The 21,050-nt window shown below is 49.2% G+C and overlaps 1 protein-coding gene across 5 annotated transcripts; it reads right to left on the bottom strand.

The window, feature by feature from the left end:
* Positions 1 to 1,265: 1,265 nt before the first annotated feature.
* On the bottom strand, positions 1,266 to 21,035 carry Rsph6a (radial spoke head 6 homolog A (Chlamydomonas)). Of its 5 annotated transcripts, none has more exons than NM_031255.2 (6): positions 20,340 to 21,026; positions 17,945 to 18,176; positions 9,642 to 10,406; positions 8,480 to 8,624; positions 7,562 to 7,679; positions 1,266 to 1,675 (listed from the first exon to the last, which is right to left on the bottom strand). In NM_031255.2, the coding sequence occupies exons 1-6, from the start codon at positions 20,966 to 20,968 to the stop codon at positions 1,438 to 1,440; spliced, it is 2,127 nt and encodes a 708-aa protein (NP_112545.2). In that variant the 5' UTR covers positions 20,969 to 21,026; the 3' UTR covers positions 1,266 to 1,437. The 5 variants fall into 5 exon arrangements, with proteins under 5 accessions (NP_112545.2, NP_001153143.1, XP_006540506.1 ...); XM_006540443.3 differs by having other exon boundaries at positions 1,302 to 1,675; positions 7,527 to 7,679; positions 20,340 to 21,035; XM_006540444.2 differs by having other exon boundaries at positions 1,302 to 1,675; positions 7,566 to 7,679; positions 20,340 to 21,035.
* Positions 21,036 to 21,050: the final 15 nt, after the last annotated feature.

Here is a 21,050-nt window from a genome sequence, read left to right as displayed (position 1 = left end):
CCTTTGGTCTCATACTTGTAGCCCAGGCAGTTTTCAAACTTGACCCAACATCTGGAGTCTCAGGCCTGAGACACCACGCCCAGCTCTTCCCTTCCTCGCTGACCACCTGTGGTCCCCTGCTGCTGTCAGAGTGAAGTGTAGCCATCTGTCGCCTATCTGACCTTGTCTACCTTTTTTGGTTTCGGTTTGGTGATGATGGTTGTTACCTTGTCAATTTGAGGCTACCTAGAATCGCAATGAGGGACAGTCTACTTGGGGTTGGCCTGTAGACCAGTCTGAGGGAGATTGCCTTAATTGATACAGGAAGACTCAGTCCATTGTGGGAGGTGCCATTCCCTAGTCAGGGAGTCCGGAACTGTGTAAGAGTGGAGACCCAGGCTGAGCACAAGAAAACAAGCACACATGCCCTTCTTCCTGCTCTATTCTGGAGACAGCCCTGCCTTGACTTCCCTGCTATGATGTACTGAGACCTGGAATTGCAAGCTGAAATAGCCCTTTCTCCCCTAAGCGGCCTTTTGTCAAGGTATTTTATGTTTTATCACATTGACAGAAGAAGATTGTGTTCTGTTTTGCTCCCCCCGCCCCCCTTGTGAGACAAGGTCTCTAGTTCAGGCTGACCTCCATCTTACCTTGTAGCTGAAAACAAACAAACAAAACAACAACAAAAATACCACAAACTCCAGATCTTCCTGACTCTATGTCTTCCAGGTTGGTACTACACCATGTGCATTGACGGGCTTGAACCCAGGATTTTGTGCATTGCTAGGCCAGCACGTGGCCAACTGGCCGTAAACTGCCATGTCCCATGGAGGTGCTTGGGAATCAGTCCCTGGTCTTTTGGAAGAGCAAACAGTGCTCTGAACACCGAGCCATCACACCAGCCCCCCGCCCCCGCAAATAAAATGTAAAAATAAAAAACAAATGGGTGGAATGACTTAACTTCAGTTCCCAACACCCACATCTGGATGGGTGGCTCACAACTACCTCTAACTCCAGTGACATGGGATCTAGCCCCCTCTTCTGGTCTCTGAGGGCATCTGCACACACACGTGCAAACGCTCAAATACACAACATTTTAAATCTTTTTAAAACAAATCGGCATTAAATCCCAGGGCTTGGGGTGGGGGGCAGAGGCATGTGGATCTCTATATTGGAGGCCAGCCTGGTCTACAGAGTGAGATCCAGGACATCCAGGGCTATACAGAGAAACCCTGTCTTGAAAGACCAAAAATAAAACGAATATGGAGAAGGAATGATGAGCCAGCTGCCCAGGATACTGAATGAATATGTGACTAAGCAGCTGTGCTGGGGCAGTTTTATTTGGAGCACTGGGTGGTTTCCTACCTGTGTCCTTCAAGGACAGGGAACGAAACCAATAGGAAAATACAATCTGTTGCTACGAATAAGGGGAAGGGCTATGGGAAGGAGCTTGGGGCCTCAGTCCTCCAGGTCTTCATCCTCCTCCTCTTCCTCATCTTCCTCCTCTTCCTCAGCGGCTGCCAGGGCCTGCTCCTGAGCAGCCTTCAGGGCCTGCTCCTCCTCCACTGTGGGGTCACTCATCTCCGTGATTTCGGGGCCGCTGGGGTACTCTTGCTGAATCAGAGCTGGCAGCATTGGGTTGAAGTTCTCGGGGCTATACTTGTGACCCCAGCCAATGTATATGTTCTCAAACTTCCTAGAGAAACGAGAGAGACATCCTTTTTGAGGGCGAGTCTAAGGGTGGCACAGCATCATTGCCCACTCACCAGTGCACTGGTGAAAGGTACGCACTGGGTTTCTCTGTCCATCTGTCCCTCCCACAAAAGTTATACTGAGCACTGTTCTATGTTCACCGGATCTGAAGTGGCCATGCCAACAAGTGGCAAAGGGACAGGGAAACTGAATTTGTGTGTGTGTGTGTGTGTGTGTGTGTGTGTGTGTGTGTGTGTGTGTGTGCCCGCGCGCGCCAGTCTGTCAGTCTCTCTGTCTGGGTTTGTGCACATGCATGCAGTGCCCACAGTGGCCAGAAGGGGGCAGAAGATGCCCCCTGGTGTTGGTGGTACAGGTGAAGGTCCTCAGATCTTCAGGCAGATCCTCCCATGAAGCTGCCAAACCAAACCCCGGTGCCACCAACAACTGGTTTCAGGTCTCGGCAAAAGCAGTACACGCTCGTAACTACTGGACCTGCTTATTTTTTGAGACAGGGTCTCACTTCACATCTCTGGTTGGTGCGGAACATAGTACGTAGACAAGGCTGGCCTCAGACTTGTACAGATCTGCCAGCCTCTGCCTCCTGAGTGTGGAGATGAAATGGCATGTGCCACCAAGCTCAGCTCTTATATTTTGAGACAGTCTCTTCACCGAGTCTGGCGCTCATCAAGTCTGCTAACCTGGCTCACTAGAAACTCCAGGGATCCATCTGCCTTTGCCTGTTTCCTCTCATCACCGAGGTTAAATATGCATGGTGCTGCCCCTGGCTTTTTCAATGGGTTTTGGAGCTCGAATTCAGGTGCTTCTGGCTTGGGCCGAAAGTACTTTACCCACTGAGCCATCTCCCCAGTCCCTGCTGTCTTCTCCCACTAGTAATCATTTCTGGGTCTGTTGGTTACTGGTCTGGAGTTGTCAGCGTCCCTGACGCCCTTTCGTTACTGATTCGCATTTCAGAGAGTCACGGAGCTCATCTGGTCTGATTGCAAGCTCCTTATGTCGACTGAGCCCTGTTCAAGGACTCAGTTTACACTCTGTCTTGGAGTGTTTCCGTGGACACTTAGAGAAGAATGCCTGTTCTGCTGGGGCTTATTTGGGGGCAGGGGGTGTAGAGTGGCTTTGAATTAATTTTAGTTAATTTTAATTCTAAAAATAAAGCAGATACTTAATTTGGTTATTGGAAAACCTCCAAGGAGCCCTGGAACGCCTGGGTACATGAATCTGCTTCTTTTTTTCCCCTCTCTCTCTCTCTCTCTAGGGGAGCGTGTCACTATGTATCCCAGGCTGGCCATAAACGGGAGATCTTTCTACCTCAGCTTTGTTCCTACTTGGATAATTGATGTGTATTAGTAGCCTGGCTAAGGTTAATTTCTTTTTCCCAGTGGTAATGGAGATTGAAGCCAGGGTCTCCTACTAGCTAGACAAGCACTTAACTGCTGAGCCACACCCCGTGCCCCTCACTGGGGGATTCTAAGCAGGGGCTCTACCACTGAGCCACGCCCCCAGCCCCTCATTGGGGGATTCTAGGCAGGGGCTCTACCACTGAGCCACGCCCCCAGCCCCTCACTGGGGGATTCTAGGCAGGGGCTCTACCACTGAGTCACATTCAAGTCCCTCACTGGGAAGTTTTAGGCCAGTGATTTACCATAAAGCAGTAGCCTACGCTCTTTTTTTTTATCTTGAAATAAATTCTAAGTTGCTCAACCTGGCCTTAAGCTGACTCTGCAGCCAAAGCTGGCCTTGGAACACCCCATCTTCTTCCTGCATTGACTTCCTGATACTCTGAGCTTACTGGAATCATGAGCCCAATGCCATCAGCTGAGGAAGACTTTCTTTTTTTTTTTTTTTTTTTTTTTTTTTAAAAAGATTTATTTATTTATTATATGTAAGTACATTGTAGCTGTCTTCAGACACTCAGAAGAGGGGGTCAGATCTTGTTACGGATGGTTGTGAGCCACCATGTGGTTGCTGGGATTTGAACTCTGGACCTTCGGAAGAGCAGTCGGGTGCTCTAACCCACTGAGCCATCTCACCAGCCCGAGGAAGACTTTCTGATGAAAACTTCAAAACGAAGCTGAGATTCATTTTAATGGAAAACACGTTCCAGATTCCAAAGACTTGTTATGAAATAAAAAGTGAAAAATAGACCTGGGCAGTGGTGGCGCACGCCTTTAATCCCAGCACTCAGGAGGCAGAGGCAGGGGGATTTCTGTGTTCAAGGCCAGCCTGCTCTATAAAGCAAGTTCCAAGACATTCAGGGTTCCTGGCTACATGCAAAAGGTTTGTGTAAAAATGTGGGAGTGGTGGGGCTGGAGAGATGGTTCAATGGATAAGAGCACTGACTGCTCTTCCGAAGGTCATGAGTTCAATTCCCAGCAACCACAGGGTGGCTTACAACCACCTGTAAGGAGATCTGATGCCCTCTTCTGGTGTGTCTGGAAACAGGGAGTGGGCAGGGGACAGGGGGCAGGGGGCGAGGAGGGGCAGTGGCAGCTGGAGAGATGCCTCCACAGTTAAGAACATTGGTTGCTCTTCTTGAAGACCCAGGTTCAATCCACACAGCAGCTCACAGCTGTCTGTAACTACAGTTTTAGGGGATCTAGCACCCTCACCCAGACATACATACAGCCAAACACCAATGCACATTAAATAAAAATAGATAAATCTTTTCTCAAAAAGTGAAATGAGTGCTGGAGAGATGGCTCAGCAGTTAAGAGCACTGACTGCTCTTCTAGAGGTTCTGAGTTCAAATTCCAGCAACCACATAGTGGCTCAGAACCATCTGTAATGGGATCTGATGCCCTCTTCTGGTGAGTCTGAAGATAGCGACAGTGTACTTGTCATATATATAAAATAAATAATATATAAAAAAATTTTTTTAAAGTAAAATGAGAGCCAGGCGTGATGGTGCACGCCTTTAATCCCAGCACTCAGGAGGCAGAGGCAGGTGGATTTCTGAGTTGAGGCCAGCCTGGTCTACAAAGTGAGTTCCAGGACAGCCAGGGCTACACAGAGACACCCTGTCTCGAAAAACAAAAAACAAAAAACAAAACAAAACAAAAAAAACTAACCAAAAAAAAGTAAAATGAAAGGTTGGGAATGTGGCTCAGTAGTAGAGCCCCTGCCTAGAATCCTCCAGCGTGGAGTTGGGGGCGTGGCTCAGCAATAGGGCACTTGCCTAGAACAGGCTTAAACCCTGCATTCAATCCCAGCACCACAATACAAAAAATCAGCCTGAACCCCAGGCTTTTTACTAGATGTTAGAACTAGAATTTTCATCTTTGCCAGATTCTCAGTGAGTCCTATATATTTCATATGTAAACCTGGTCTAGAATATTCCTCCTGTCTGTCCCTCACTGGCACTTCCTTTCCCTGTGGAATGAAGAATGAAGGTTGCTGTTCTACAGAATCCCGGAGGACTCAGGCATGCAATTAGGAGCTTATCTGCTTTGTAACTGGTGTTGTACAACTGATGACTGTCCTTGTGTTCCCACGGTCGCATCCCTGGCTGCCTTCCCCACAAGGGTCTGGGGTTGGTCCCTCATGCAGCTGCCCAAGGTAGCCCTGGCTTTCCTGGAACTCTAGAACAGGCTGACCTTGAACTCAGAGGTCTGCCCCCGGCCCCGGCCCCTGCTCCTGCCCTGAGTCTAAAGCTGTGTGCCACCATGTCAGGCTCATCTATAGAGCCTCGTGTGATGATATGCGCCTGTAATCCCAGTACCCCAGAAGCGGGGGGCAGAAGGATTGAGAGTTCAAGGCCAGCCAGGGCAGCATAGTGAAACCCTGCATCAGCAACAAAAAGGCTCTTTGGGGGGCAGAGAGACGGCAGCACAAGTGGGTGAGCTCAGGTTTGATCCTGGAACCCATATAAAAAGTCAGATGGAGATATGGGAGGTAGAGACAGGACAATCTTGTGTGGAAGTTCAAGGAGCTAGCCTGGAGTACACAGCACAGCATAGCCACAGAGACCCTGCTGAAATGAGGGCACGTGTGTGCTCAGCCACCCTTAGTTAATGTTAAAAGATTCTTCCACACTGACAGTGGAGCACGCCTTCAACCCAGCATTTGGGGCCAAAGGCAGGTAGATCTCTGTGAGTTTGAGGCCAGCCTGGTCTACATTGTGAGTTCCAGATGATCATGTCTCAAAAAAAAAAAAAAAAAAAAAAAAAAAAAGAAGAAGAAGAAGAAGAAGAATCCCACATAAAACAAAACAAAATTTCTCTTTAGCTGGAGTGATGGCTCTGCTGCTAGGAGTGCCCACTGGTTTGGTTTTTGGCACCAAAACCAGGAGGCTCACAACCACATACAACTCAAGTCCTGGAGGCCCAACAGCGCCCTCTTCTGGCTGTCAAAGGTGCCTGCATGATATGGTGCACATAAAGTAACCTGGGCATGCAAGGGCGTGAAAAAAAAATACACGTAAATAATATGCATGACTTTGTTTAGTATATTCTTCTATAAAAAGGCAGAAGATGGGCTGGAGATATGGCTCAGTGGTTAAGAAAACTGACTGCTCTTCCAGAGGTCCTGAGTTTAATTCCCAGCAACCACATGGTGTCTCACAACCATCTGTAATGGGATCTGACACCCTCCTCTGGGGTGTTTGAAGACAGCTACAGTGTACTTACATACATAAAATAAATTAATTTTTAAAAAAAGGCAGAAGATGAGCCAGGCAGTGGTGGCGCATGCCTTTAATCCCAGCACTTGGGAGGCAGAGGCAGGCAGATTTCTGAGTTCGAGGCCAGCCTGGTCTACAGAGTGAGTTCCAGGACAGCCAGGGCTATACAGAGAAACCCTGTCTCAAAAAACCAAAAAATAATAATAATAATAATAATGTTGCCCTTTAATTCCCCCACTGGGGAGGCAGAGGCAGGTAGGCCTCTGAGGCAAAGCAAGTTACAGGACAGCCAAGGCCACACAGAGAAATAATGTGTGGTGTTGGCATAGAATAGGAGGGTTAGAAAAACTCTACTTTCAGATTCTGGACAATAATAATAATAATAATAATCGACAAGAATATGGTTAAAGTTTGCATGAAATTCCTTCTGTACAAAACCCAGAGCAAGTTCAAGTTCAGAGCAGAAAAGTTCTGCCCTCTGGTGGGCAGAGCAGGGATTGCAGCCAAGCTGGTTTAGGGATTTAGAGACAATTTAAAGGTAAGAAGGGCTCAGAAAAAAAAAACCCAAAAACTGAATGAATGAATGAATGAATGAATGAATGAATGAATGACGGGAAGGGGAGTGGAGGTGATATATGTGTGTTATTATATATTATTTATATATAATACATTGCATATGACATATGTATATGTAACTTTTTTGGTTTTTTGGTTTTTTGAGACAGGGTTTCTCTGTATAGCGCTAGCTGTCCTGGAACTCACTTTGTAGACCAGGGTGGCCTCGAACTCAGAAATCTGCCTGTCTCTGCCTCCCAAGTGCTGAGATTAAAGGCGTGAGCCACCACGCCCGGCTATATATAACTTTTATATGTATTTTATTTATGTGAGTACATTGTATCTGTCTTCAGACACACCAGAAGAGGGCAGCAGATCTTATTACAGATGGTTGTAAGACATCATGTGGTTGCTGGAAACTGAACTCAGGACCTCTGGAAGAGCAGTCAGTGCTCTTAACTGCGGAGTCATCTCTCCAACCCCTATATGTATTTTTTGAGACAGGGTCTCTCTGTGTAGCCCAGGCTGCCCTTGAACTCACAGAGATCTGCCTGCCTCTGCCTCCCAGCTTTTGAGATTAAGGACCTGTGCCGCCATGCCTGGCGGGACTTGTCAGTCTTTTGAGAGAAACTATCATGGATCCTGGCAGATAAGATTTCTTTACCATAGGCGGACCCTTGAGTCAGGGCAACGGCGTACTTGCCAGTGGCGTAGGCATAGGCCCCTGGCCAGAGGTTGGAGCGCACGATGGCCACCGAGTACTGAGGGCTGAGGCTGCAGGAGAGGCGGGTGGTCCAGGGCGACAGGTGCATGATTTCTGTAGGAGAAGGAAAGGGGCGGGGTGGGGTGGAGTGGTCAGGGCTTGCCACGCCCTGCCTTATCATGTGGGCGGAGAGACAGGAAAGAAGGGATGGATCGCCCCCCCCCCCGTCCCCGTCCCCCCCCCCCCCCCCCCGTGCAAGAGCTAGGACTCACACCGAGATCCCTGGCTCTGGCCTCTCTCCCCTGATGCTCCCCCCCCCCAAAAAAAAAGGGAAAACCAAGAAAGAGTCTTTGTCTCAAGGCCATGGTCACTGTCACATGCCACGCTTAGATAAAAGATGGACACGTTCCCTCAGACCCATAAGGGTTTCTTTTAAACACAAAAACAATCAATCAATCAATCAATATTTTAAAACGAACAAACACAAAATCAAACAGGGTCTCAAGCTGGAGAGACGGCTTAGCCGTTAAGAGCACTGGCTGCTCTTCCAGAGGTCCTGAGTTCAATTCCCAGCACCCACATGGTGGCTCACAACCATCTGTAATGGGATCTGATACCCTCTTCTGTCATGCAGGCATACATGCAAACAGAGTACTCATATACAAACGGTGTCACGTGGCCCAGCCTGGAGTCTCAACCTCCTGGTAGAGCTGAGGACTGCTCATGAGCCTCCTGCTTCTTCCTTCCCCGATGCTCGGATGGCGGGCTTGTGCTCCCATGCCCGCTGTACATAAGCAATCCCCACTGAGGCTCAGAGGATGCGAGACATCAGTGCTTCCAGGTGTGTTGCTCTCCCTGCTCTACCAACCCCGCTAAGGCTGGCACTGCGCCTGCCCAGATAGGAAGGGACTTACCTGCATCTTCTGAGAGCGGAGTCAGAAGCGGAGGACCGACCTCCTGCTCCACCTCCTCCATTGCCTCGTCTGCCTTCTCTTCCTCCTCCCCTAGCTCTTCTTCCTCCTCTGTTTTCTGCAGTGGGTTCACCCATGTACAGCGCCCCTGCGGATGCAACAGCAACGTCAGGTGGCGCCCTAAGACAGAGCCTAGCCTACTGTGGGAGAAGCTGAGGGGCCAAATAGGCCCCTAGAACAGTGGGCTTGTCCCTGTGGCTCCAAAGGCTGCCCCAGTTATGCGCTAGCAACTGCCTTGGGACAGCAGCTTCTATGACTGGACACATTGTTGATAAAGGATATATATCTCAGTATTTCTGCTCAGGGAGTGTCATTCAACAGTGGTAGAGTCACCTGTGCCTCCCTCATTGAATTGGTGTACTCTGTCAAGCCAATTAACACTCCTATTGGTGTGTGTGTGTAGGTGTGCATGTGTATGCCCTTGAACTCCCTCTGATCAATGATGGCTCTTTGAATAAAAATGGAGGCAGGTACACAGCATAAAGCCACTTCACGTTTTCTCAGCCATACATGGGGATCAGTCCTTGGTCACAAGTGTGGTGGCTTCTGCCTGTGGCACTGGTCTGCTGCTGCTGCTGCTGCTGCAAAGCCATCTGGGAAGATGGAACTCCAGCTGAGAAAAAACATCCGTCAGATTGGCCTGCAAGCAAGTCTGTGGGGGAATATTCTTGATTGACGGTTGGTGTGAGAGGGCTCAACTCACTGTGGGCGATGCCATCCCTGGGCAAGTGGTCTGGGGCTGTATAAGAAAGTAGGCTGATTCAAACCATGGGGAGCAAGCCGGTAAGCAGCATTCCTCCATGGCCTCTGCTTCTGTCCTGTATCCAGGTTCCTGCCCAGACTTTCCTCAGTGGATATGTAGCCAAATAAACCTTTTCTTTTCAAAGTTGCTTTGGGTCATGGTTGGATGAATGGGTGAGTGGATGGATGGGTAGGTAGGCGGGTGGATGGATGGATGGATGAATGGATGGATGGATGATGGATGGATGGATGATGGATGGATGGATGGAATGATGGATGGATGGATGGATGGATGCTGGGCTGGATTGGGGTAGGTCCTAGGCAGTGTACAGGGTGGGAAGCTCCATCCTAGCTCCATCCTCACCTGAGGCAGGATGTGCTGAGTGTGATGTACCCAGTTGGCCATGGAGTCCACGAGCTCCAACACGGGGATGCCCTCAAAGTCGGGGTTCTCCTCAAAGGAATCGCGTCCCGCGCCGCCCTCCTCCTCCTCATCGCCCTCCTCCTCGCCGAACTGGTAGAAGCCCAGCGGGCTGATGTGTGTGGCGGCGGAGATGCGCGCAATCTGCGCGCGGAGATAGTTGGCCTCGTTGCCCGGGAAGGGCGGATAGCTGATGACCGGCGTGTCCAGGAAGCCAGTGAAGAACTTTTTGATCTTGCGCGCGCACACGATCTGCGCGGGCGTCACGTGCGGCAGGCGCGTCCACGGGCGGCCTGGCTCGTTGCACACGAAGTACAGGTATTTGTTGGTGCCACTGCGGCTCTCCTCCTTGGGGATGATGGGCGGCGGCTTCCACTGTGGCTTGGGCACGCTGTCCACCACCTTCTCCTCATCCTCCTCTCCCTCCTCCTCACCGTGCGTCTCCAAGACCTCGCCTCCCTCCATCATCTCCTCCACCTCCTCCTCCTCTCCCTCCTCCTCGCCCTCGCGGAACTCCACCTCAGCCACCAGGTAGCTGCGGCTCAGGCCCAGGATCTTGCCCCAGAAGCGGCACATGTGGATGGGCTGCTGCTCCACCAGCTGCTTCAGGGCCAGGAAGATTCGGAAGCTTTCGTCCGAGCTCAGCCCCACGCCCGCCTGCTCGAAGTAGAAGGCGGTCTCCATGATGTTGGGCACCGGGCTGTCAGTCTGCAACAGGGATTGAGAAATGGGTAGAAGGAAGTCTCAAGACTTCCTAGCCTGATCCTCCTGCCATCGCTCGGGTCCTGGGAACGGAACTGGGCCAGCAGCAAGACCCGAGCCAGTCATCTAGCCCAACTCCTTCGCCAGAGTCAACAGACTTGGGCGACTTAAGCCACCAGTTTGGAAATGTCCTGGGGAGAGTGTCCCCTGATGAAGAAGAAGGGGAAAAAAGGAAGAAGAAACCACACCAAAAAAGAATCATTTTCTCTTTAACCTGACCAAAGCATAGGATGTGAAGCCTGCAGCCAACGGTAGCTCTTTGGGTACCAACAGGCAACAGTGCATGGGCGGCCATGCTCTGCGCCCTAATAGTAATGGGGTGACAATAGAATCATCCCACAGGGGCATAGCTGGATTGCCCTACTACCCTTGCTTTCTTGTTCTACTGGACAAAAATGCCATTGTTGCCAGGCATGGTAGCTCATGTCCTTAAAAGGCAGAGGCCAATGGCTCTCTGTGATTTCGAAGCCAGCCTGGTCTACATAGCATGTACTATCCAGCTCGGGCTACACCCCTTTCGACTGTGTCCATGAACACGGAGTCCGGAGGAGAATAGAGTAGGGGCGGGGATTGGGGTGTGCAGAAAGGTAATGTGGAGACAAGAATCCTGGGGGTAGGGGAGGGGAACAGAAGTAGGCAAAAAACGAACTGTGCAACTGTGCCCTGTGCCCTCTGCAGGTTATCCACCAAGGCTCATGCCTTCCTCTGGGGATTGCCCATCATTTGTCCAGCTGTGACCCCGCGGGCCAGAAAGCTCAGCAGTCTTCAGTCGGGCAAGACTGAGCTAGCCTGCCTCTGCCTGAGCAAGACTGAGCTAGCCTGCCTCTGCCTGAGCAAGACTGAGCTAGCCTGCCTCTGCCTGAGCAAGACTGAGCTAGCCTGCCTCTGCCTGAGCTAAGCACGGAATGTCGCAGCCATTGAGAAGCAAGCCGTTCTGAACCTCTGGCTACTTTCTAGCCATCTTTAGAGTCTCTGACTGCTGCTTTGTATGGCATCTTTCTCTCCCCCCCTTCCCCTGTGTGTGTGTGTGTGTGTGTGTGTGTGTGTGTGTGTGTGTGTGTGTGTCCCACTTTCTGATCCTCTTTTTACTCACTTATTTGCATGCAGTTAGAATTGACATTTGGAATAGATGCTTTGCACTATTATCTAATATATCTAATATATCTCATGCAGGTTATCTACCACCAAAACCAAAGCATGTGGTGTGTCTGAGATTGTGGCCTCACAGTATCGTATATCCCAAGTCCACCCATTTCCCTGCAAACTCCTTAACCTCATTTTTTTCAGAGCCAAGTAGTATTCCATCACACACACACACACACACACATACACACACACACACACACATAAACACACACACACACTTCATCATCCATTCATATGTTGGTGAACAAAACTAGGTTGATTCCAATTCTTTGCTGTGCTGAATAAAACAGCAACCAACAGTGGCTCAGTCCTATGGTAGGTCTACTTTCAGTGTTTGAGAAATCCCCAAGCTGATTTCCACAGTGGCTGTATTAATTATTTTTTTAAGATTTATTATTTATTATGTGTACATGAGTACACTGTAGCTGTCTTCAGACACACCAGAAGAGAGCATCAGATCCCATTACAGATGGTTGTGAGCCACCATGTGGTTGCTGGGATTTGAACTCAGAACCTCTGGAAGAGCAGTCAGTGCTCTTAACTACTGAGCTATCTCTCCAGTCCCAGCTGTATTAATTCTTAGCCTGACCAACAGTAAGTAAGGGTTACTGTCCACATCCCTCCAACATTTGTCAGATTTGCTGGTGAGAGCCATTCTGATGGGGGCTGGAGGCATGGTATCTCAGGAGTTTGAATTGGCATCTCCCTATGGCTCAGGATATGGATCACTTTGTATGCCAGCAATTGGCCATTTGTCTTTCCCTTTTTGGAAACTGCCCATTGAGCTCACTTGCCCACATGTTGAGTGGCAGTTTCTTGCAGTCCTCTGTCTGCCATCAGCCCTGAGTCTGAAGCATAGCTAGGATGGTTTTCTCCCATACTGTGCACTGGGCTGAGTCCTTTGCTGTGCAGAAACTTTCTATTTTCTTCTGTTGATAACTGGGGTTAGCTCCTGGGCAGTTGGTGTTCTGTTTTAAAAGTTCTTGCCCCCCCCCACACACACACACTTTCTCTCTCACATATAATTTTTATTTAGCTAGTTTCTGACACAGGGTTTCTCTGTGTATCCCTGGCTGTCCTGGAACTTGCTCTGTAGACCAGGCTGACCTCTGACTCACAAGCGATCTGCCTTGAACTCAGAAATCTGCCTGCCTCTGCCTCCCAATTCAATTGCTGGGATTAAAAGGTGTGCGCCACAACCACCACCACTAACTACCACCTGGCTTTTGTTTCTGGTTTTAAGGCTCTCAATCCGTTTTGAGTTGGTTCTTATACAAGGGGGATGTGAACCTAATTTTGTTCTTATGCAGGCAGAAATCTCATTTTTCCAGAACCCATTTACTGACTAGGTTTTTGTCCAAACTACATCTCTGCCTCCTTTGTCAAAAATTAAGTGACTGTCACTTTGCTGTTCGACTTCAAGGTCTTCCATTCTGTTCCATTGGTTGGCCTGTCTTTCTATGCCGTTACTAGGCTGACCTTGTCCCCATAGTACTGCTGTAGTATGACTTTAAACTTTTTCATACAATGTATTTGATCATACCCTTTCGTCTCCCACCTCCCTACAAGCCCAACATCATGTTCTCTCTCTCATCTGCTGAGTACTGTCAGCACATGTGGTAACCTCTCTGGAAGAGCACTTACTCCTTGAAGCTGTGTTGACTGTCAGTGATGTTTTGTGCTTTCATGTGAATTGTTTTGCTTTGTTTGCTTGGTTTTTCCCTGTGTGGCCCTGGCTGTTCTGGAACTCACTCTGTAGACCAGGCTGGCCTCGAACTCACAAGAGATCAGCCTGCCTCTGCCTCCCGAGTGCTGGGGTTAAAGGTGTGTGACACCATGGCCCAGCTGTCTCTTTTTCATTTTTTTTAAACCTGTTGATTTTTGCATACTGAAACTTGCTTGTGTTTATTAGGTCCAAGAATGTTCTAGTCTACTCTATAGGGACTTCTAAATAAAGACTCATGCCACCTGCAAAAAGAGAGTTTGACTTCATCCTTTTTTATGTAAATCCCAGGTGTTCAATTTGACCAACGAAGATTCAGGAGCCCGACACTGTAGTGACAGTCTGCTAGTTCAGAGAGGCATAGAAAGCACCTAGCTAGCCAGGCATGGTGGTACACACCTTTAATCCCAGCACTTGGGAGGCAGAGGCAGGCAGATTTCTGAGGCCAGCCTGGTGTACAAAATGAGTTCCAGGACAGCCAGGGCTACACAGAGAAACCCTGTCTCAAGAAAGAGAAAGAGAGCCGGGCGTGGTGGCGCACGCCTTTAATCCCAGCACTTGGGAGGCAGAGGCAGGCGGATTTCTGAGTTCGAGGCCAGCCTGGTCTACAGAGTGAGTTCCAGGACAGCCAGGGCTATACAGAGAAACCCTGTCTCGAAAAACCAAAAAAAAAAAAAAAAAAAAAAAGAGAGAGAGAAGAGAGAAAGCACCTAGCTGACCTTCCTACTCTCCTGATGCTCCAGAAGGAGAAGGCTTTTTCTCTTTTTCCACGCCATCTTAGGTACCTTCCAACTTGGCGGCCATCCTTTCTGTTCACATCTGTTCATGTATGTTCACGTATGCTCACTTATGTTCACATCTGCTCACACCCACCAGCTGGTGGCTTTGCCCCACCTCTTCACCTAGTGTTGACTTTTTAAAGCTCTTGCCACTCTGGGATGGAGCCCACATGGCACCTAGGCTCATCAAAGAAACTGGTCTGTAGTTGTCTTTTTTTGTAGGTTGTTTACCTGTTTGGGAGTTATCAAGATAAAACCGGCTTTATACAATGAGTTTAGGAATGTTCTTTTCATTTCCATTTTATGGAATGGGTTAAGAAGAACTGGTGTGGGCAGTGGTGGTGCACGCCTTTAATCCTAGCACTTGGGAGGCAGAGGCAGGTGGATTTCTGAGTTCGAGGCCAACCTGATCTACAGAGTGAGTTCCAGGACAGCCAGAGCTACACAGAGAAATCCTGTCTCAAAAATCAAAAAGAAGAAGAAGGAGAAGGAGAAGGGGTAGGAGGAGAAGGAGGAGGACAAGAACAACAACAACTACTGGTGTGAGGTCTTCCTTGGAGGTTTGATAGAATTCAGCATTGAACTTGCCTAGTCCTGGGGTTTTCCTTGAGACGCTTTTACTGACAGCTTCAATCTCATTGCTTGTTTTAGGTCTGATGAAGATTGTGTGCGCGTGTGCGTGTGCAAGTGTGCAAGTGTGCAAGTGTGCCAGTATGAAAGTATGCATACACGCGCATATGTATCTCTTTAGGGCTTAATTTTGGTAGATGGTATTCTTTTAGAAAGTCTTGCATGGCTGGGGAGATGGCACAGTGGTTAAGAACACTGCCTGCTCTTTCAGAGGACCTGAGTTCAATTCCCAGCAACCACACAGCCATTCACAACTGCCTATAACTCCAGTTCTAGGGGACCTGACATCCTCACACAGACAGAAATGCAGTCAAAACACGAACACATATAAAATAATACATCATTTTTTAAAACCTTAATATTGGGGGGCTGGCAAGATTGATCAGTGGGTAAGAGCACTGACTGCTCTTCCGAAGGTCCTGAGTTCAATTCCCAACAACCACATGGTGGCTCATAACCACCCATAATGGGATCTGATGCCCTCTTCTTGTCTGAAGACAGCAATAGTGTACTTAATTATAATAATAAATAAACCTTTTTAAAAATTTTAATATTGGAAAAAGATTTGATTTAACACTGAGGTGGTGGTAGCGCACGCCTTTAATCCCAGCACTCGGGAGGCAGAAGCAGGCATGTCTCTTTTGAGTTGGAGGCCAGCCTGCTCTATAGAGCGAGTTTCAGGACAGTGAAGGCTACACAGAGGAACCTATCTCCAAACAAACAAACCAAACCAAGACAATCCAAGACAAAACTGAACTATAGAGAGAGCTTTTCAGAGTGTAAGCCTTCACTGTGACCTCTAATGATGTATGGTCTCTAATGTTACGATTTGCAGCTTCACCTTTCTTTTGTCAGAGGAGCTAAGGCCTGCTTGCATCTCCCTTTTTGTCGGGCTGACTCTGTGCTGTTCTTTTACTCTCAGTGTCTCCCTCTTCCCTTCTTACTTCATGCTGCTGCTTTTGCTTGTGTGATATCTCTCGGCTTATTTATTTATTTGCTTATTTATTTATTTGTTTATTTATTACATATAAATTCACTGTCAATGTCTTCAGACACACCAGAAGAGGGCATCAGATCCCATTACAGATGGTTGTGAACCACCACGTGGTTGCTGGGAATTGAACTCAGGACCTCTGGAGGAGCAATCTGTGCTCTTAACCACTGAGCTATCCACCCGTCCAGCCCGACTCTAGGCTTCTTTAACATTTACTGCTGTTAGCTTTCCTGTGGAGAGTGCCCTGGCTTCTGGCAGGATGTGGTTCCTTTACATTTGCCTCCAGGGATTTCTTCATCTGCTTTCTGACTTTGTGAATGGCACACAGTTCATCCGAACATGTTTAGATTGCAAAGGTTTTTGTAGTGTCTACTGTTGACTTCCACTTTTATTTACTATAATCTTCAAAGACTTCTCTGTCGTTTGAGGCTTGACTTGTGCCCCCTCTGATGTGAGTTCCATATACTGCCAAAACCAAAAAAATCTGTTGGGTGGAATATTCCGTATATATCTGTTAAAGCCCAGCCCATCCACAGTAGACTTGAGCTCTCAAATTTCTTTGCATTTTGGTTTGGAAGACCTAGGTAAATTTGAGAGCAGGGCATTTGTGGCTGGGGCCGGAGGACGGCACATGGTTAAGAGCCTCTGCCTCCTGAGTGCTGGGATTAAAGGCATGCACCACCACACCCGTCAAAACATTTTGTTTTGTGTATGAGTGTTTTGTCTACATCTATGTCCATGAACCTTGTGTGTGTCTGATGCTCTCAGAGCTCAGAGATCTCCTGGAATCTTTCTATCCAATTTTTTCTTTTAAATGGGGTCTTATGGATCCCAAGCTGTTTGACCAGATGATTCTGAGCTGCCATGACTCCCGCACCAGGTTAGACCTTTAAAAAAAATACTACAGTTAGACTGGAGAGATGGCTCAGCAGTTAAGAGCACTGACTGTTCTTCCAGAGGTCCCGAGTTCAAATCCCAGCAACCACATGGTGGCTCACAACCATCTGTAATGGGACCCGATGTCCTTTTCTGGCGTGCATGAAGGCAAGCAGCTACAGTGTACTCATATAAATAAAATAAATGAATAATTCTTTAACAAGAAATGCTATAGTTACTCGTTTGTGTGGGGATGGGAGGACACTTTGTGGAAGCTTGCTCTCTCCCTCCACTTGGAGACTTAGGTTGTCACATTTGGTGGCAAAAGACCTTCACCCACTGAATCATCTCACTAATCTATTTCACCCAATTAAAAAAAGTAATTTACTTTTATTTTTCTGGGCATTGATTGGTGCTTGGCCTACACGTATGTCTGTGAGAGGGTGTTGGGTCTTGGCTTTATAGACAGGTGTGAACTGTGGCATATGGATGCCGGGAATTGAACGCAGATCTTCAGGAAGAGCAGCCAGCGTTCCTAATCACTGAGCCATCTCTCCAGCCCTCCCCCGTTAAAAAAAATTATTATTGAGATAATACTTTACTGTGAGCCCTGGAAGGTCTGTAACCCATCTGTGTAGCCCACATTAGCCTCAACTCACAACCCTCTTCCCTCAGCTCTCCTGGGCTTTTCCACTTTAAAACGCCCCCCAAAAAGCCCCCAAGCCCCCCAAGCCCAAAGTTCAAAACAGGGCCTCAAAGATTTGCAGGCTGGTTGGCCTGGCACTCACCATGTAGCTGCACCTCTGTTACTCCTAGGGAGCTGGCCTCACAGGTGTACACCACCAAACCCAGTGTGTGCAGTGCTGGGGCTGGAAGCCAGGGCCTTGTGCATGCTGGGCAAGCGCTCTACAAACTGAGCCATGCTCCCAGCTCCTCCCCTAAGTTGTATGGATCAGTCAAGGCAGGAGCATAGGACTGTGGACTTAAAACACTCCGAGGATGGTAGGATGTTCTCGGATGGTGTGTGGAAGAGTTCTTAGCAGGTTTAACTAATGGGGAAACTGAGGCAGGATAGGAAGGAATAGATTCTGAGTTGAGAGACCCTGGGAGGCAGTAGGAAATGTTTGTGGAGGTCTGGTGAGATGAGTGAACACACTTCCTCACACGACAGCCAGGGGCAGCTCCTACAGGGCACAAGTGCTTGTCCTTTGCTCCTAAACCTTGTGTGATGCCCCAGGAACTGCTGTTCACACCTTAGCACTGGCTTTGGCATAGGCTGGCCCCCCTACCCCCACCCCCAGTCTTGCCTCCCATCTGCCCACACCAGCTCACTCACCACCTCCTCTTCCATTTCCTGTTCGCCTTCTCCTCCACCCCTGATAAACAGAGCCTTTTGCTTTTCGGCCATCTCGTAGGTGGGCTGCATCTCGGGGTCGTCCCGCAGCGTGTCCAGCTTGGGGTGAAACCATTCCCACTGCATGGTGCGGTTCAGAGACTCCAGGATGGACAAGGGGTCCTCAGGGCGCTGGTTCAGGATCTTGGTCAGCAGGTTCACCAGGTGCTCATACCTGCCTCCCAAAGGAGTGGGAGGTGGGGGACACCACTCAGTCAGTGCACTGAGCCTGACGTTTTGTGCCTGTCCCTTTTTCTAGTGCTAGGGACACACAGGTGGGAACAGACAATGTCCCTGATCTGGTGCAAGTGGCATTCGGATGACAGACACAAATGGCTGCCTATAGCCAGGAATGAGAACTAAGCCTTCACTTCCTTCCTTCCCTGTGACAGGGTCTCACTGTGTAGCCCAAGTCAGCCTTCAACAAGAACGCTGATTTTATGACTTCTACTTAATATTGTTTAAGTGGCCACAGCCAATACAATTAGGCAGAGATTGAGAAAACGTATTGGAATAGAAGAAGCAACATTGTTGAGGCTCACAGACAATGCTTGGGGTTGCAGGAAGTCCTAGGATGGGCGTGTGCCTGGTATACTGGGAAAAGATGGAGCTCTAGTGTAGCTGGAGTGGGGAAAGGGAGGACGGAGGATGGAAAGGAAACGAGAGTCATAGTCCCACCGGCTTCCACCCACTTAGTTCAGGCACCACAGTGAGCATTTGAGAGCACTGCTGAATCCTTGCAACCGTTTTACACACGTGCGTGCGTGCGCACACACACACACACACCCCTCCACAAGAGGGAGCTACTGCTTAGGAAACCTGTGGTCATGGCTCTGCGCCTGTGAAGCCAGGCTGGCCTCATTGCAAAGCATTTACATGAGGCTTTCTGTTGCATCCAATCCAACTCTGTGAATGGTCTCAAGTGTAGGAGAGGTAAGGAGATGGGACTGGCTGGGTAGCTCAATGGTTTTAAGGCGCTTACCTAACTTGCAGGATGCCCTAGGTTTAAGCTCCAATACTGTACAATAAATTATGGAAGTACATATCTTGGAGGAGAAGAACACAGGCTGCCCTGCAGAGGACCTGGGGGAGCCAAGGCCATCCTCTAACCTCTGAAGGCACTGCAAGCCTGTGGTGCATTTACAACCATGTAGGCAAAATACTCATCCACACTAACTAAAAAATGTAAAAGGCTAGAAAGATAGCTCTGAGGCTAAGAGTACTTACTACTCTTGCAGAAAACCAGAGTTCAGTTGCCAGCACCTATGTCAGGCAGCCCACAACGGTCTCTGACTTCAGATGCAGAAGAAATGCCTTTTTCTGGCCTCCAGAGGCAGTAAGTATGCTTACACACACACACACATGCATACACACACATGCACGCACACACACACTCATGCACACACATGCATACACACACATGCACACACACACACTCATGCACACACATGCATACACACACATGCACGCACACACACACTCATGCACACACATTCACATACATACATACATGCTCTCAGAGACTTAAAAGAGGTGAGAACAGGAGAAAAAAGTGAGACTAGCCAGGGTGCTTCAGGAAGGAACCTTGAAGCTCTCAAGACTGGGAATATATTGGCGAAATGCTATGGGTTAATTTTGACTGGGTCTGGGGCCTGAGGTAGAGACAACTAAGTAATGAGTAGAAATTGCATATTGACAGCAGGCAGGGCCGCACCTCCTGAATATTCTCTCCCAGGCACTAGGGAGCCATAGCAGGTTCTTAGCAGGGGAGGGATGGAATCGGCTATGTGCTTTAGCCAGCCTTGCGTCACTAACTTCCTTTCCCACTGTGGTCCCAGACAGCAGCAGCCTTCCAAGGCCTTGCTGTGCCCTGAGTCTCAATCACTGTACCTCTTGTTATGTGCAAGGTGCTATCCCAGGTCCCTCCCCCTGCCTGGCCACCTAAGTCCTTTTCACTGACCATGCCACATCTGACATCCACAGTTCATTCTTTATAACACACTGAATGGAAGGAGGGGGACAGTGGCTGCAGCTCATTGACTCTGACAAGTAGAGGGTCCTGGGAACCAGAGGCCTTGCTCTAGAATACTGGCCCTCCCCCTTCTTAGCTTGTGATTTTAAATAACCCAGCCTCTCTGGTTCAGTCTCCTGCAAAAACAGGCTTAGTGGCTGGGACTAGATGTTAGGGGTGTGTGTTGGCACTGTGTCTGCTCCACTTGCTATTCCTTCCCCAACTCTCTGCTAACTTAGACATCCAGAGACCCCACACCTGAGGCAGCCTTGGCTAGAGCCCTTCCCAGTCAGCTGCCCGCCTTCTCCACCCTCCACCTCCTCTCACAGGCTGAGGTTGCAGCTCATGCTGGTCCGCAGCAGGTAGGCCTTGGCGTTCTGTATTGCCAGCTCACGAGGCTCGGGGTCAGGTACCTCTCCAACAATGGGCATGAAGCCCAGGTCAGAGGGCCTCAGGTGGAGGGAGGGGTCGTCTCTCAGGTAGGGTCCGTGCTGTGTGTCCTGGCTGAATATCTCATCCTCTCTTGGATACAAGTTGAGCTGGCCCAGGATTCCAGAAGCCGAGCCTTGGTAGGTAGACTCCAGTTGTTCTAAGAGGTCCTGGCCCTGTGGGAACTGCTCCATCATCCTGCTATCATCCAGGTAACCCTGTTGCGAGAACTCCATGGGAAAGCCTGGCGTGTAGCCTAAGGGCATGGACTGGTGGTACTCGGTGCCTTCATCACCTTGAACATCTGGGACCAGGCTGGACCTCTGTGGCCAGTGGGGTAGACCAGTTCCCTGCAGGTCCTGACTGCCCTGACTGCTCCGACTGCCCCGCTGCGGAGGTGGTCGGTTCAACCCATCCTCTGGGATGGTTAACAGAGGCTGAGAGTACTCTTGACTCCGTGCCCTTTCTGAGCCTTGGGAAGCCCTCCGGGTTTGAGAGGGGTCAGGATTGGGCGGTGGTTCCCCCATGCCTCGGAAAAAGTGTGCTGCCCTATCCTGGACCCTGCCTGCCTACCGTTACTTTACCAGCGCGGGGCGCCCTCAGGGTGAG

This window comes from Mus musculus, chromosome 7 (assembly GCF_000001635.26).
Source record: "Mus musculus strain C57BL/6J chromosome 7, GRCm38.p6 C57BL/6J".
NCBI lineage: Eukaryota > Metazoa > Chordata > Mammalia > Rodentia > Muridae > Mus > Mus musculus.
The sequence above is the reverse complement of the archived record's forward strand: the minus strand, read 5'-3'. Positions and strand labels throughout refer to the sequence as shown.